The sequence below is a fragment of the Amphichorda felina genome, assembly GCF_050947745.1.
Source record: "Amphichorda felina strain 45539 chromosome Unknown scaffold_3, whole genome shotgun sequence".
In the NCBI taxonomy this organism is placed as follows: domain Eukaryota; kingdom Fungi; phylum Ascomycota; class Sordariomycetes; order Hypocreales; family Bionectriaceae; genus Amphichorda; species Amphichorda felina.
In genome coordinates, this window is record NW_028145047.1 from 3,383,543 (window position 1) to 3,400,750 (window position 17,208).

The 17,208-nt window shown below is 51.2% G+C and overlaps 5 protein-coding genes across 5 annotated transcripts; 2 read left to right on the top strand and 3 right to left on the bottom strand.

Annotated features, from left to right (window-relative positions):
• Nucleotides 1–1,013: 1,013 nt before the first annotated feature.
• On the top strand, nt 1,014–3,467 carry ACO1O0_003753 (uncharacterized protein; the record flags this gene model as incomplete). The annotated part of the gene is made up of 2 exons (XM_083193196.1): nt 1,014–1,249; nt 1,361–3,467. 2 exons carry the CDS (start codon nt 1,014–1,016, stop codon nt 3,465–3,467), a joined length of 2,343 nt encoding a protein of 780 aa, XP_083052253.1.
• An 81-nt stretch (nt 3,468–3,548) lies between these two features.
• On the bottom strand, nt 3,549–4,466 carry ACO1O0_003754 (shikimate dehydrogenase family protein; the record flags this gene model as incomplete). The annotated part of the gene is made up of 1 exon (XM_083193197.1): nt 3,549–4,466. One exon carries the CDS (start codon nt 4,464–4,466, stop codon nt 3,549–3,551), a length of 918 nt encoding a protein of 305 aa, XP_083052254.1.
• A 553-nt stretch (nt 4,467–5,019) lies between these two features.
• Nucleotides 5,020–5,990, top strand: ACO1O0_003755 (sugar phosphate isomerase/epimerase family protein; the record flags this gene model as incomplete). The annotated part of the gene is made up of 2 exons (XM_083193198.1): nt 5,020–5,913; nt 5,985–5,990. 2 exons carry the CDS (start codon nt 5,020–5,022, stop codon nt 5,988–5,990), a joined length of 900 nt encoding a protein of 299 aa, XP_083052255.1.
• Nucleotides 5,991–8,209: 2,219 nt separating this feature from the next.
• On the bottom strand, nt 8,210–10,743 carry ACO1O0_003756 (uncharacterized protein; the record flags this gene model as incomplete). Its single annotated transcript, XM_083193199.1, has 5 exons — nt 8,210–8,414; nt 8,453–9,540; nt 9,655–9,840; nt 9,897–10,403; nt 10,579–10,743. 5 exons carry the CDS (start codon nt 10,741–10,743, stop codon nt 8,210–8,212), a joined length of 2,151 nt encoding a protein of 716 aa, XP_083052256.1.
• Nucleotides 10,744–15,249: 4,506 nt separating this feature from the next.
• On the bottom strand, nt 15,250–16,305 carry ACO1O0_003757 (uncharacterized protein; the record flags this gene model as incomplete). Its single annotated transcript, XM_083193200.1, has 1 exon — nt 15,250–16,305. A coding segment is annotated over one exon (1,056 nt), but the record flags the coding sequence as incomplete, so codon positions are not given.
• Nucleotides 16,306–17,208: the final 903 nt, after the last annotated feature.

The following is a 17,208-nucleotide window of genomic DNA, read 5'->3' on the forward strand; positions in this document are numbered from 1 at the left end:
TCGAGCTCGGCAACGCGGCGGTCAATCTCGTCACGCACCGCACTCTCCATCCACACGTGGTGGAGCGAGGTGCTGGGCGGAACGAGGTTGCTGTACGGCGTAATGCGATAGTCGCTGTTGGCCTCGAGCCCGACGGAACGGAGCAGCACCAGGGTTGTCTCGGCAGCACCGGGCACTGTTTCAAAGACCAAGGCCCACAGCGTCTCGAGGATACGCACGTAGCCGGTCGGGAGGCCCCTCTTCTTAGTCCGTGATCCGTACGTGCACTGGACGCCAGCATCGACACACGACTGGCACGACGGCCGGGCATCATCGCACCGATTCTTCTTGGAGCGACAGTAGTCGCAGGCACGAGAGACGCGCTTCGCTGATCGCCCATCGGATCCGTCGGGGGCATCGTGAGCTGCGTCCGTCTGGTCATGGTCTGGTCGCTGGCGCTTTCTCCGGACGGGCTGAGGGTCCATGTCCATGACTGAGGCCCAAGGATCGTGACAGGTCGTTGCAAATTTCAATTTGCGAGATTATACGTTGGCATCAGAATTCATGGTGCGAGATCCCTTAGCATCTTCAATGTTCATGTTCATATCCCGCCCCTGGCTCGAGACTCGAGGCAAGACTCAAGACTGCCAAGACAGAGCGAGGACAATAGCCTCCCCGCCCGTCATCAATTCATGTGCAACTCGCGAGAGCCGGGCAGTCGCGGTGCCACTTTGTTTCCATCAGCACTAAGGACCCTTTTTGCTCGCAATATCTTGAATTACTAATGTGCCAGTCACACGCTCGAACTAGTTGGTCCCTCCCCACCAACCCCCTACACCCCCTGCTCCTCCGGAAAAGCACAACGCCGCGCCAGTCACGACATGAACCCAGCCGTCGTCTTGACCTGACATGATCCATACTGGGATCATCATGATGAACGGCCATATGGAGATTCCAGCGTTTCTGCTTTCCCTGCGCGCCTACGCGGTCCCAATTCTCCCCGCAATGCGCATACCCATGGCTGTATCGGCAAGATGAGGATGCATGGCCGCTCAACATCCCTAGCAGGCTCGAATGGGGCACTCCCTTTTGAGGTGAACGCCTCGATCGTGCTCGTTGGAGCCAGAGGCACCGGCAAGTCGAGCCTAGCTGTTATTGCACAGAGCTATTTCGATGTGAAGCCTATCGACGTGGTGGATTACCTCCGACTAACCCAGCCGTCGAATGGAACACCAGACACCACAAGGCAACTCGAGGAGATACTGGCAACGTACTCGAGAGGACACGCTATTATCTGGCCCGCTGACTTCCTCCAAGAGACGGGCCTTTTGCTACTCCAGCAGTATGCTGCAACTCACCCAGTCATCCACATCACACGCAGCTCAGCCGCCGTGCAGAGGTACCTTCGGGTCACGGATGCGTCCAAGGTTAAAAGGCTCCTGGAGCTGGGGAATCGAATCTACAGAGCGTGTTCCAACTTTGAATTCCACAACATGGACGAGAACGACGTGGCCACCATTGCCGAGCCCGAGATGCCATCACTCCGTCTCAAAAGGCTAGAGATGGCGTTTGTTCAATTTGCGGGAAACATATCTGGGAGGCGGAGGCCCAACCCTCGAGACGACGGGCTTTTACTGCCCCCCTCGCGGTCTCCATTAACATACCTGCTCTCTCTGCCACTAGAGCACATCAACCGCGCCGATTTCCAGGTGCGGTGGCTGAATTGCGGTGCTGATGTCTGCCAGCTCGTGATTGATGCGGCCGAGGCAAATGACAGCTTGATGGATGATATCGGCCGGGCCGTGGCCATCTTGGTGCGCTTCTTCGACGGGCCTTTGGTGTACCATGTGAAACTTCCTAACTCGCAGACCGAGCATGAGAGCTACCAGCGTTACGTAAATCTCCTGAATCATGGCATCCGGCTTGGGGTAGACTACATGACCATAAGCCTCAACATCCCGGAGGATCAGCTGTCGCAGATCGTGGCGGCTGCTGGTCAAACCCTGCTCATAGGCGCCTTCCACGACGACACGCCTGGATTTGACGGCTGGTCAAAGGAGGAGCGCTGGGCCATGTATAACAAGGCAAAATATGTCGGAATAGCCGGCGTTCGACTGACGCAGGAGGCTCAAGACGCTCATGATAACCTGGCCGCCGTGAGCTTCGCTGTTGAGGCCACCAGATCGCCGGCCCCCAGGCCATTCCTCTCGGCGTACAACCAGGGAATCCTCGGACGACCATCACAGCACCTAAACCAGGTCCTCATGCCAGTCACCGTCGATGGTCTGGGAGGAAACGGACTGCCACCAGCAGGGGCAGAGCTGACAATCCGTGGCTCGCAGAGTGCCCAGTTTGCCCTCTCTGTCTGGGAACCCATGAAGTTCAGTATCATCGGCGTCGATGTCACGTACAGCCTCTCCCCGTCCGTGCACACGGCCGGCTATGAGTTCTTTGGCATGCCTCACAGCTTCGAGCGGTGGCCCATGTCGAGCCTGGACAGGATGCATCAATTGGTGCAGGAGCCATATCTAGGCGGTATCAGCATCGCCCAGGGGTACAAGCTCACCGTCTCACCCTTTGTCCGCGCTCTGAGCACGCATGCGAGAAACATTGGGGCCATCAACACGCTCATCCCCATGCGCGCCGGCGCCGACTTTGATGGTACGGAGACGGCCCCATCGGCCTTTTGGAGGGACCGGTGCCGTCCCGGGCCCATCATCGGACTATACGGCGAGAACACAGACTGGATCGGCATGGCGCGCTGCGTCTTGCCAAACTTGTCGCCTGCCAATGCTATCACGGCCAAGACAACGGCCTTGGTCATCGGGGCAGGAGGCATGGCACGGGCGGCGCTCTACGCGCTGTTACAAATGGGCGTGAGGTACGTGGCCATATACAACCGCACGATTTCGAAAGCTTCGATGCTGGCGCAGCACTTTGGAGGACTCGAGCCGTCTCATAAGTTGGTGGGTCCGAACCTGGATCTGTTTGGTGCTCGGGCAGGGCCGGTACCGCGCGCCGACGACGACGGCCACGCATGTAACAACCCAAGGTTCCAAGTCCGGGTCTTGGAGTCGCGAGATTGCCCGTGGTATGTCGACTTGGCCCCGCCGACCATTGTCATATCGTGCGTGCCTGCTTCACGCGTCGGCTCTCAGCCTGGCGCTAACGTTACGCTGCCAACTTCGTGGATGCGGAGCCCTACGGGGGGTGTCGTCCTCGACCTCAACTACCGGCCCATCATGACAGCCCTGCTGCGCCAGGTGCGTCATCCAGCGCACCGAGACCGTGGTTGGGTCCCTGTCGACGGGCTGGAGAACCTGGCGGCTCAAGCGAGCGCCCAGTTTGAGCTTTTCACGGGCCGGCACCTGCCACGCGGTTTAATGCATGTCGCGGCACTGCGGGACTACGAAGCTCTGGGCGACGACGATGAAGAGGCGAGAGAGGTGGTCAGGGCGAAGCTGGCACAGTGCCAGGGGCAGATGTAATAATACACAATGGTTGTTACAGTGGTCTTACTACATCACACTCGCGTTCCTTGTCCCTCTTTGTCACCCCTTGCAATATAGCTAAATATGACTAGAAGGTAGAGCAGCCCTAGCAGCCTCGACCGGCAGCTCATCAGCAGGCCTTTGGGTCCACAACGAGTCCTGGGCAACAGCCTGATACAGAAACGCCTCAGTCCCATTCACAACGCTCCAGCCACTCCGCCTCGCTAGCACCATAAGCTGCGTCTCGGGGGACGGATGGTAGCACATGTCAAGTAGCACGCCCTTGACGGGCTTGTCCAAAAACGCCGCCATGACTGCACGCACCCTCCTCTCAGCCTCAGTGCTAGGTGGCACGTCGGGAACGGCACCGACGATAATGCCCGGAGATGGCAGACTCTGTGCCTCCTCGGGCATGATGACGCTGGTGCATTTCGCTGTGAACCCCACGGCGGCGAGATCCGCCACCACCTGCCGAAGCTCCACAGCATCCCGATTGACGAGAAAGATCTCGCTGGCACCCATAAGCTTGCTCAGCGCGTAGATTGCTGCCCGACTTGCACCTCCACCACCGAGCACGACGGCGGGACGCCCCCTGCCGGCCTCAGCTAGGGTGCCGTAGTTGTGGACGATGGAATCACGGATGCCAATGCAGTCCGTGTTAGTCCCTATGTACTTCCTGACCCCCGAGTCCGGGTCCGTCCGGACGAAGATGGTGTTGACTGCCTGGACCGTCCTCGCAGCCTCGGTCATAGAGTCAACTAGCTTCGTGATGGCAACCTTGTGCGGCATGGTGACGGAGGCGCCCACAAAGGAGGGCATCTTCATCAGGGGGGAGAGGTCTTGAGCCTCAGTTGTATCAAGCAGGTCCAGACGCCACGGTAGCGAGAGGGCGGCGTACATGGCATTGTGGAAGCGTGGCGAGTGGGAGTGGGAGATGTCGTGGCCGAGGAGGTAGAGCTGGCCATGGCCGGTGTCTTGAATTTCCCTGGAATCCATGGGTAACCCCCCAAAGTCCAAAGATCGCTGGTTGAATTTGAATAGTAGTAGCGTAGGCCTGGCTGATGGGTTGAGAGATATCCGTCAGCTGGGTACCTAGATATCGATATCGGTAAGCCAAGTATAGCGGCGGGTTTCTACTTCATGTTACCAACCTCCGATTATACATGACTCAGCCCTCGGAAATTACATACATTAATAATACGGTTGGACGTTGTGGAGGCTGAGGGTGGGACGGGAGAGCGAATCCCCGGCGCTTATATGGTTAGCCGGGCAGATAAAGGAATACAATCGCCTGATGTTACCCATCTATGAGACTCCAGAGTCTGATATAATTGAAATGGCAAGGGAACTTCCCCGAAGCTATATAGGTACCTACAAACAAGATCGAAGTTTTCGGCTGTTGCAATGTTCTTTCTATCTTCTGATAAGATAGCACCACGTCAAATTGTTCAACAGACTGCCAGGACATCTCATCATCTGTCCTCAAACCCGGTACCGGCCCTGCCCACGCCATCCACTACTCCATGTGTTCGTTGTTGAATAGGACGTCATGAGTCTCGTGCCCGCTATCGCAACCGTCTCGCTTGGCCGGGCTTCGGCAGGTCACTCGCTCTTCAAGAAGGTCGAACAGGCCGCCGCCCACTCCTTCAAAGGCGTCGAGGTCTTTTATGAGTGTCTCGAGCACCATGCCAGCACCCTCCCAGGAGGCCTCAGCAACACCAATATCTTGCTTGCCGCCCAGCAAACGAGAATTTTATGTGACCAGCATGGAATTGCCGTCATCTGTCTTCAGCCATTCGGCTTCTTCGAGGGCCTGGAGAGCAAGCATGCCCGAGCTGCTGCCCTGGAGAAATTGCAGTTTTGGTTCCGCCTAGCTCACGCGCTGAGAACCGATCTCATCCAAATTCCAAGCAACTTCCTACAGCAAGGTGCTAGCGGAGACCTCGATATGATCACAGCAGACTTGGCCGAGGCCGCCCGGCTTGGGATGAACGAGTCGCCAGTCATCAGGCTCGCTTATGAGGGCGTCTCCTGGGGCACCCACATTAACACCTGGGAGGGAACGTGGGAAGTTGTCAAGAAGGTGAATATGCCCAACCTCGGCCTCTGCCTGGACACGTTCCATATCGCGGCACGGGTCTGGGGCGATCCGACGGCAGAGTCCGGGCGTCGTCAAACGGGCGACGCCGACCTGGCTGCTACTCTTAAAACAATGGCCGAGAATCTCGACGTGGGAAAGATATTCTACATTCAGGTTGGCGATGCCGAAAGGCTTGCTTCGCCGCTTATACGTGGCCATCAATTCTACCGTGAAGAGCAGCCTGATAGGATGAGCTGGTCAAGAAATGCGCGGCTGTTTGCGTTTGAGCATAATCGAGGGGCCTACTTGCCTATCGAACCTATTTTAGACGTTATCATCCGTCAGTTGAAGTATAAGGGATGGGTGAGCCTGGAAGCCTTTAGCTATATGTTGTTTTATGAAGACAGAGAAATCCCAGCGCAGTACACTCGTAGGGCTAGACAATCGTGGGAGAGAATGCTAGAGTTCTTAGGGCCGGATTACGGTAATATATATACTACGCGGGAGCGTCTCTAGCTATTATATAATTATTCAATTGATTTGTAAACTTCTCTCTGTTTTTTTTTTGGTTTAAGCTGATACTTCGTAAGCTTCGGTCATGTCCCCATGTAATCGATCGTAGGACGCGTTGAGCGTAGACAATACTATGGCTTAGGCGTAGTCGCTCGTCGCTGCTTCAGGTCATAGGGAGGCTAGAAATGGGGGCTCAGCCGTAACGTACCAGTTATAAGATATGAGGATATATAATTTAGATTTGATTGCTATGAATAGCTATCTGAATAGTCCTGAGCTGCTGCAATATATCTTTGTCCGCTATAAGCGTTCTTTCAATGATTCCAAATGAGTCTTTCCAGCCACGAGACCGAAAAGTCTTGAATTGCGTGTCAGCTTTTCTATAAAAGAAGCCTCCGTTTCCGAACCCCGTTTTGCAGCGAAAGCTCCCACTATGACTTGGCAAGAAGTTATATCCATGTAATAACCCTGAAAAAGTCATCAGTTCGGCGGAGGAGGCTGCGCCCAGACTGAAGCGATTATCTAATGGAGGACGGCGGAAATGGCACTGGACGAGACTGTTATTACACGTATACATGAATCATCGATTTTCTAAACCATGACACGACATATTAATCGGAGAATATAGTGCAGTATTTACAGCTGACTAGAGTCCAAATAAGGACAATTGACGTCATTGTAGAGCAAGCCTTCGGAAGGGAACAAACTATTCCGCCTCTAGGAGGGAGACACGTATAAAAATATCAACCCATCCAGATTAGAGGTCCCAAGTAGTTAAGCTTTACTAGCACCACTAAGGCATGTCCCAGATGTACTCCATAGTCGCAGGGCAAAGTTCGCGAATAACTTCCATGACATGTTGGGGTTTAAGGATAATGGAAGCCTATGACTGCTATTCATAACGTCGTACTGCAAAATATTGTGCATATCCATTTGCCATGAATGTATCCTCATACAATGAGGTTTTGGGCATGGTACACAAACCAGCTAAGAAACCTAATCCGTCATGTTCCTATAGGAATTAGTTATGGTCAACTTTTGTGAAATATTTTGTGATAGATAGCTTGGTAGGCAAATTATCATCCCGGCATGTAAGATGGGAAGCCATCCTCAAGTGCTTCACGTGATAACAGAGTGTGAAATTTATGACATTTTTCTTGACAATCAATCTCCTATCGCACGATGAATCACCCGTGCAACCCCAATGACATCTATCAGGACCCGCCTTCCGGAGACAAACCGCAATTCCAAATATAGTAGAGTGATTCGCAGCAACAACGGGACGATATATAACCTTAGTATGATATTGTGTTTTGGATGAAGGGATCGCTCCGGCGTACTTATGAGGCGCAGGACCTGGCTTTATTACTCGTACATCAGGCACCTGCATATATTGTTTACGCTGTGATATCTAAATGGGAATTTAGTGTGTCACGCATGTTTGCACTGGGGTCACTACGGATGACATTAAATGACATTCAAATGCACGATTGCCTGCCGTTGACATTATGACTTGGAGAAGATGGTCCGTATGAAATTGCATCCTGCGATTCCTGCCACTAAGACCGAAAGCATTCGGTCATTTTCTTCACTACAAATACCTTCGTGGTTCCAACCCCTCCGACGAGCATAATAGGCTTTAGCGCCTTTCCTTTCAAATAGATACCAATGATCCTATTTATCTTTGCGCGGATATAGGGACATACTTGCACGCTGTATTGTCAACTTGACGTTATGACAGAATTATTTAAAATTAAAGCATTAGTTTTTTCCCGCGATGAGATATGTTCTATGTTGTTATGAAGATCGTCACTGTATTTTATCACGGGTCATGACGCATTGTGCGAATAAAACATCCACAAATGTCGCTGCACGCCCTAGATCCGGATGTTGTCCTCCGATTACGTTCGTTCCATTTGCTTGCTGCGTCATGGGTGTCATCTCGACTCCTACTGCCGCCGAACCCTTCCGCCCCTTGCCCGTCATGCTTCGTTTCGGGAGCTGTCGTGCGTCTAGCTGACCAAGATGTTCCTCCGTCCCGGTGTCAGCTTTATCAACCGAGTTGTCGACTGTAATCTCCTGAGAAACCAAGATGCCGCTGACAGGTTGCGGCGCGAAATCAATTATTGCTCCATTTGATGATAGCTCAGCTGCCTCGTTGGAATGGGAACTTATGCTCCTCAGCTTGCTGCGAGGATATAGATCCAATGTCGAGCTTGATTGTAGCGACCCGTGGGATGAATGCTGTCTTTGCGTTTCCAGGGTTGGGTATCTCGCCCACGATGCCGCCCCAAGTAATGTCCCCCGCCACGGCCTCAGCCATGGATGCGGTTCTCTTCCACTGCGCTGAGCTGCACGATCTGAAAGGTTTTTGATCATGGGCACCAACTCTCGGTGGACGCCTTGCATAAAATCCAGCTGCTGCTTCTGTGACAGTTGGCGAACTTTGAAGAAGTTGAGATTGATGAACTCGCAGCTGGGACTATCCATGACGCTGTGGATAGGGACCATGAGTCGGAATGGTAGCAAGTTTATCGTGGTCTCGATGCCGCTCTGGTCCATACATGGGACGCTGACAGGTGTTGGTGCAAGTATCGCTTCATCAAACAAGGAATCCTGGACCACTCTCCGTAGGTCTTTTATTGCGTTTGCCATATATGTGGCGAATACTTTTTCCTTGGGCGTCACATTGTCTACTGTGGCTTCTGTAAGTGCCTGCAAGGTTTCCGAGACGGACATGTTTCCAAACCGTCTCAAATACTTCAGGTGCCACTGCTCAAGGGCGTCTATGGGCAGACTTGCCGAAGGCAACATATTCTTTGCCCCCTTCTTGACGAGTACATCAAAACCAGAGTTGTCGACGCGCGCCTTGATGCCAAACAGCCCGACGCTGACACGTGAGTAGGGCTCACTGAGCTCATTGGCGTACATCGCCATCTCTCGAAATTTCGACTCGATATCTGCGGTCTGGATTTGCATCACCGACTTGATCAAGCCGCTAACTTGGCGTAGTTCGGCAAAACGATATCCTGCTGAAGCCAGCTGGTCGGCATCACGATCGTTCCGAACACGACGCGCCAGGATCATGAGCGAGCCGCACCCATATCCTTGCCGGCGTGGAAACGCTCCCTTCTCAGCGAGATCGACCACCACACTTTCGGAGCCTGGCCGGACGGCACTATCCTTTTCTGTCGGAGTTGTGTCGTATTGCCTAGTGCCTTCACCAGTAGGAAGAATCTCATCCCACAGAACACCAACTGAGGTGAGTCGCTGGCCCAAACGCTCTGCCAGGGCCAGTGCAGCAACGCAAAAGAGCTCGCGGAAGACGATGTCGTAGTTCTCGATTGGCTCGCCCAAGCTGTTGATAAGGTCGACTCCTTGGCCGCTGTGCTTGTCGCGGCCCGAGTGTGGTAGCTGGCTCAGGTGGGTTTTCATGCCCCCTATCAAACCCGAGATCCCGGTCCAGTTCCTCGTCGCCTGAAACATCCAGTGAAATAGCGGGTGGGAAACACTGAACCCGTCTTTACTATTCTGTGTCAATATGTTAGTACGTGAAGTAGTAGGCAAGGGCAGCAAGGGACGCGGTATTACTTTTTCAAGGAAGGAGTCCGTGACCACTGTGGTAGGCATGAGGCCATTCGTATCGACGAGAATTCTCCCGTGCCTGTCAAATACTGCGGTGGCGAGTGTAATCTGCTGGGCTCGGCGAGCGAATCTGGCCATGACTCTGGCCCGAAGAATAGCTGAGGCCGCAATAATGAAGCAAGAAGCGATGGCCTGATTGGGACTTGTGAGAAACGCAGCTCCAGGGTTGGACAAAGAATAGTACTCACCAAACAGATGACCACAATACTAGGGGCGTTGCGGGACGGCTGGGATCCATCCTGCTCGATGTAGACAAACGTATACTGCGTCCCAAGCGCTGCACACCAATGCATGCCGCACACGGCACCAGCGAGAATGAGAGCCGAGAGAATTCTTTTCCACCATGAGTTGGCCCAGGCAGCACGGAAGACGAAGAACATGGCTAGGGCAACGGTGCTGGCAGCCACAGCAATAATGGCGGAGCCAACCACATTGCCAGCGCTGTAGCTGCAGTGATAGTTGGAGATGGAGGCGTTGCCGAGATAATGCATGCCGCACACGGCTCCGCCGCAGATGAGACCCCCGGCCAAGACTCTCCACCACGAGACAAAATCGTTCGATCCGACGGCAACGAAGGCGGCTAGGAGGACGAGGATCGGGATGAAAAAGGAGAGCACGGTGAACCCGGCCGAGTATGCAATTTGCATTTCTGGCTCACCGGATGCTAGTATGAGGGCTCGGTTTGCGATGAAATGCTAATATAGCCAGTCAGAAGAGGGGACCACGTTTGGGCAGTAACAGACTTCGGGTGTTCTACACACCATGGACCATATCGATACGCCGCCCATTGTCACCGCGGAGCTGACGAGGAGGAGGCTATGGTTGTTAGCTGCGCTCGACCGGACGTGGCAAGATAACGAGAGTCAACACTAACTGGTTGAACAGTCCCCTGAATCCTGTCCGGCGGTTGATCAGCACCAGGGTCGAGCCAGCGCCGACAAGACTGACCAGGCAGCTCAACACGACGAATCCCACATGATAACTCTGCGAGACAGTTTGTCCCTCGTGCTCGAGGAGATGCTCCTGGTTGGTCATTCTGGACGGTTCTGTCACCGACAGCTACGGAATCTGGTGTGGGAAAGTGAGACCTTGGGGGACACTCCCATATAATAGTACTACATGTTTCTTTCACGAACCCCATTTCATTCCAGACAGCCCTAGACATACAGTTGACCAATTAGTGGTCGGGCTGAAGATCCCCATAGAGGTACCATGCCTTGAAAACGGTATAGATGCATGGCTAGTGTGAGAATCGAGAGACCCGGTTTGTGCACGGCCCCTTCGGGACCAGACCTAGCCAGGGGTCCACGTTGTGATGTTTTCAGCTGGTTTCGAAATAGCCGAGGTGCTCACGACTAGTGGTAATCATTGGTTTAAAGTACTACCTATCTCGCCTGGGACCAATGTGCACACGTGTGCACTTCGCAACCGACATTACGCTAGACTCCATGTTTAAATATAATGTATACTAGTACGGATACTGTAGAGCATACGGTTGCGTATAGAGATCCATTATGACTAAAGATTCCGGTAGTTTGGGACTTGCAGTTAGTATTACTACCGAGTACGGGGTCCATACCAATGCTACGTAACGCGATCTGCAGGGTGTGGAGTTGGGATTTGCGTGGTTCCCCATCGTAATATCCGATCGAATCAAGGGTTTAGATCACGACAGCGCTATTGGCTAGTCCGAGAGACCAGCACGTTCAGCTGGGATGGCTTTTGCGCCATTTCCATGTTAGGTAACGGCTCACCTCGTCAGCTCGGTCATATTATGAGCTCCCCGATGCATTGGTGAATATACATGGTGGTTGTGACAGCAAAGGTTTTCCTTGCGGCTGATAGATTAGTGATCGTACCGGTGGGTCTTTTCGGCATTGCTGTGCTTGCTAAGGCAGAAGAACGTGGAGGAGGCGCATGAATGATTGACTTCTCATGAATGTATATAGTACGTAACGAGCCGTGAATTTTGCACGAATATCATATCTAAGCAGCGTTAAATATACCCGTTTTATCTCTCGACTGGGCAGATTATTATTAATACCTGCAGGGCCAGAGATCCGCCCGATGAAGATCATGCAGGTGATTAGTTATTATGTAACCCGCCGTGCTAGCCGAGTGCTTAAGCACGTACGGCTAGAATGGAAAAATGGAAGCATAAGCGGCTAAAGCTCGATCCAGAAGAAGATCTACACACTTAGTTTCTAGAATATTGGAACGTGTCTATGCATATATAAATATAGTGATACTTATAATCTATATAGGTTAATTAATTCACGTATCTTATCCTCGTCGTATAATAGGCGCGATATATCCTAACTCTGGTATATGCTTAGCTTCGGCAAGCGTCTAAGCCTACCTATAGGTAGTATATAGCTACTAAGTCCTAATTTTACCCGAATATCGAGGGGTATTACTATAGGTTAATTATAATATAGCCTACGGTATCTCTTAGACTATATACGATGCTTATTTATATAATAGATTAAGATAATATTATAAGCTAATTATAATATAGTCTATAATATATTTAAAGCTATATATAATACTTATTTATATAATAGTAAGTTAAATAATAACTATTATATATAGAATATATATATAAGACTTATAATAATAAGGCTATTATTAGGGATTAAATTATTATATAATAAAAAACGGTAATAAAGTTTATAGATAATTATATTATAGGATTTATAACGCTAATAAAGGTTAAGGAATATATATTACGGATTAATATACTTATCTTAACTATTATATAACGATATATAATAATAAAGTTTATAATATTAATAAAAATAAAGGGTAAAGTTTATAAGGGTAAGGTAAATAAGGTTATTATAAGTTTTTAGGCGCTAAAATAAATATTACTCTAAAGGTAAATATAATAAGATATAATAAATATAATAATATAATCCTTATATATTATAATATTATAATTAAAATATTAATAGATAAAATATATTATTACCCTAATTATTATAAAATAATAGATAATAATAAAATTTATAAGAGATTATATTTTAAGGCTTATAATACTAATAAAGATAAGAGGTAAAATTTATAAAGATAAAATAAATAAAATTTTTAAGGGTTTTTAAGCCCTAAGGTAAATATAATTTAAAGGGTAAATATAATAAGATTATTAAGATTAGATATATAAAAAAGAGTAAAAAGATATAATAAGATAGTTATTAAGTTTATAATAAGGATATTATAATATAATAGGTTATAATAAGTAAACGCTAAGAAGTATAAGATTCCGATCTATAATACCTTAAACTTAGTTATAGGGTTAGATTAGGGTTTTATTTTTATATCTCTACTAATCGCTACCCGATTTCCTTCGCCTAAGCGTTATTATAAGTAATCCTTTAAAGGTATATACTTAGATAAGAAGATATTAGGAAAAGAAGAGCTATTACTAAGAGATAATAAGGAAATAGAAGGATCTATTACTAAAGGGTAAAAAGGAAGGTAATAAGGAAAAGAAGGTAATAAAGAGGGTAAATAAGGAGGTAATAAAAGAGGTAAAAGAAGGGGGGGTCTAGGGTAGCTAGCTTATAGTTTCGCTATAGCGGCTACCGAGGCTACCTAGTTCCGGAGGAGCGTAAGGCTTATAGACGAATCGAGCTAGTTAGCCGCCATAGGCCCGATTAGTTTCTAAAGGCTCTTATAGGCTTACGCCGTCTCTTTCTCTAGAAGGCCTCCCGGCGAGAAGATAAGTAGGTAAAAGAAGGCGCCGAGGGCCTTATACTTATGCTTCTTCGCTGCTACTACCTTTAAGAGGGTCTCGCCGGGGCTCTCTCTAGCGGTCTCCTTTACTATAGACGCTACCTAAATATTATAATAGTAGCGGCTAGTACCGAAAGAGGCGCTAAAATCAGCCCTTAGGCTACTAGAGCCTACGAGAGGCTTAGTCTCGACCGCTAACGCTACCTAATAAGAGAATACTTTAGTAAAGGCATAGGTAATAGCGTTATAGCGGCTAATATAGCCTCTCGGGGCCCCTCTATAGGTATTCTCGTAGCCTAGCTAGGCTATAGAGGCGCCGTAGAGGCTATAGGGCCCTAGGAGCCTAACCAGGACCTATAGCTACTAGCGGAGGGCTTCCGTAGCCTCTAAATCGCTAAGGGCTAGCTGCTTTTAGGTTAGAAGGGTAGCTAGCTACTTATAGCCGAGGTAGCTAGCGCTTACGAGCCTAGCTACCTACCGATCCGCTAGAAGGGTCTCCTTAAGCCGCTAAAGCCTTCCTTAGTTAGCGGCCCTTAGTACCTCCTAGGCTAATCTCGGCGGGTCGGGTAGCGGGGGGTCCGGGGGCTCCGTAGCGCCCATAGGCTAGCTAAGGCTTAGGTAGCCCCCTAAGCCTCTAAGGGACTCGGGGGGCTCGGGGCTAGGTCGAGAGATAAGGCCGGGCTTAATCCAGTCTAGGGATACTACGGCGGCCTCTCTAGTTACCTAGAATAGCCTATAGGCTAGTTCCTAGTGCCGTAGGAGGCTTAGGCCGCCGTCTTAGACCGGGAGGGCTACTAGATCCGGGTTAAGGGCTAGGCCCGAGACGTCCCCGGGCCCTCTAATAACTAGGGCCTAGATAGCTTATAGGATTAGGCTATCGGCCCCCTCCTAGAGGTCTAGGAGGCTTTTCGGGTTAAGCTACCGGAGGAGGTACCGGAGGAGAAGCTAAATACTACCCCGGAGGAGAAAGAGGGTATACTACTTCGGTAAATCTTATAGGGCCTTGATAGCTAATTCGAGGCTAAGGACCTATTACCGGAGGAAGTCTTAGCGCTAATCCCTCGGGCCTAGGAAGGTGCCTAAGGCTGCTAAGCCGCTAGCCTATAACTCCTCGATACTCTTTTCCTTTATCTTCGTAAGGTTAAGAGTAAAGGGGGAGCCTTCGAATACTTCCTTTACTACCTCGAGGCTACTAGACTTTCCTAGGATATAGAGGTCGTCTAGGTAAGCTATTAAGGTAGCGTTCGGAAGCCTTTGGGTTAGGGTTAGGGTTAGGGTTAGGGTTAGGGTTAGGGTTAGGGTTAGGGTTAGGGTTAGGGTTAGGGTTAGGGTTAGGGTTAGGGTTAGGGTTAGGGTTAGGGTTAGGGTTAGGGTTAGGGTTAGGGTTAGGGTGCCAGCAAACGGGTGCCAACACCTACCCGCATCGTTGACGATCCTCCTCCTTGTCCAGTACTTGATGATCATCATCAACTGTCTGACCCGCGGATCGATCTCCACGTATACTCGGATCATGCGGGTATTTTCAAGGGCGAGAGTGTTGTTGACGTTCATATCGCAAGCCAGGCCAAGCTCCGGATCCCATATTTTGACGATAGGCACTTTGGCGGCTGAAATACACACCACCTTTTCCATACCCCCTACTTCTTGTTAGTAGCCATCGACGGATTCTCCTTTGGATGACATACGTCGTGCGAGGAGATCCGCAATGATGCAGACGCCCTCCATTTCCTTCCATGTCGTGGTGATGCAAATGTCCACTGTGACAAGGTTAACAAGGGTATGGATGAGGGAACAATAGGGACGACACTAACCATCTGAATCATCTGAGCAGAGCAGGTTTCCAGACGAGCCGAAGAGGTGCGCTCTGATGTCATGTCCCGGCCACTCGTCGTTGAATATCTTTTCTAGCTTGCGCACCAGCTTCTTGCGCTTCTCCTCTACCTTCTCGCTCGGTAGTAACCTGTCGTAGACTTCGCGCATGTCCGTTGCCACTTTGCGCTCCTCCTCTTCCGTCAACTTTCCCTTGATCTTACCCAAAGGAATCTTCTCTAACCGCTCATTCCCAATCGAGTAAGGCATCCTCCTTCTGGAGTTGATCTGAGAAGTCTCATACTTGCAACCACCTTGGCGGGGCGGTAGAGGCCGCAGCGACGGGATAGTGCTATTGTTCTCGGAGTACGCGGAGCGAGGGGACGGATTGGTAGTAGCTTCGTTCGGGGACGGATCACGAGACCCGAACGAGAATTGCCGACTGCGCTGGTGCGGAGTTGAGGGTACTGAGCTCGATTGCTGGACACCCTGCGACTGCGGCGGCGACGTGGCCGCAGCAGCTGACCGATTTGTCTGGCCCTTCGGCTGCTCCGTGGTCTGAGGCTGTGTCTGCCCTTGCCTAGGATTCATCTTGTTCGACTGGGTCTCCTTGGGCTTCATAACGGAGCGATTCTTATCCGGGTTGTGGTGTGACCGACTCCCATGGCCTCCAGCTGCTGTCCCCTTTCCGGAAGAGCTGTCCTTGAGCGACACCTTGCTAGAAGATCGTGATCGAGGCCCAGCGTGAGCGTTGGATGATGAAACGACAGGAGGGAGGGGTGCCGCCTGTAAACCCCCGCCACGGGATGGCGAGACGAGTCTATTGTAATGGAGGAGCTGGGCGTAGTAGACGTTCGACTGATGGGGCAGCCAGTAAGCGTATGGAAGTAGGTCGACGTGTGAGGAGAACTGCGTTGAGCCGACGGTAGAAGGAGGAGCGGCGGCGACGTCTGTCGAGCCGCCCAGAACGTGGGCGTACGTCGTCGAAGATGTCGTCGCGGTTGTGGTCGCACGGTTGATCGAGGAAGAGGCAGGTTTGGCAGAGGAGGCAACCTTGGGAGGCGCCGTCGTCAAGGATGAAGTCGTAACGTTCGCAGAGGAACTGTTTGTCCAGGCCGCAATGGGAGGATAAGAATAAGACTGCTGGGGGTTAGCCGTAGAGGTGCTGGAGTCCATGAAGCGAGTCCTGCTCCAGCCAGCTGTGTCGAGGTGCGACAGACCGTCAACGCGTGGCTCGGCCAGACTGGCAGCGATTATTCTGATGAAGAGACAGGGCTTGGATCGACTGGTTGACCGCCTAGGGCGGGGCGTTGACGCAGCACCGGAAACAAACGCGAGGGAACCGACTCGTCTCGCTCGATTTCAATCGTAGGGCACGTCGCGACCGACTTGATCGGGCTGGATTTATCACCGAGATAGGCGGGAGGAAGTATCGTCGTCGACCAGCGGACGGCTGCGGGGAGGCAAGCGAGCGGCAGTTCCAACCAGCCCAAGTGGTTCTCGGTTTCTTGGAGCGCGCCAGAGAGCAAGACGCGGACCGAGAAAAGCAGAGACTTTGAAGTCTTGCGCGGACCGAGTAGGGAAGCGAGAGCGAGGGCTCGGTGCGTCGTTCGGTGCGAGGAGTCGAGGACGAGGAGAAGCGGAAGCTGCCCAGGCCGCGGGACTGCTTTGGAAGACTCTCGAAGTGTGGCAATGCAGAGCAGAGAAGAGCACTCGCTAGACAGGCACGTAAATGGTAAGAATGGACGTCGGCAATGGGTGCAAACTCGCTCTGCGGGATCCTGGTAGGGTCGGCGAATAGAGAGAGAGAGAATGGGGATGGGGAGGCCGATCGAGCGTAGAAGAGAATGGTACAGTGCTGGAATGAACAGGTGATGTCTGGTAGGAGGTACAATGCCGTCCTGGATCCCCGATGGTGGTGGATTTGGGTGGATGGTTTGCCAGTCCTTAGCGGCG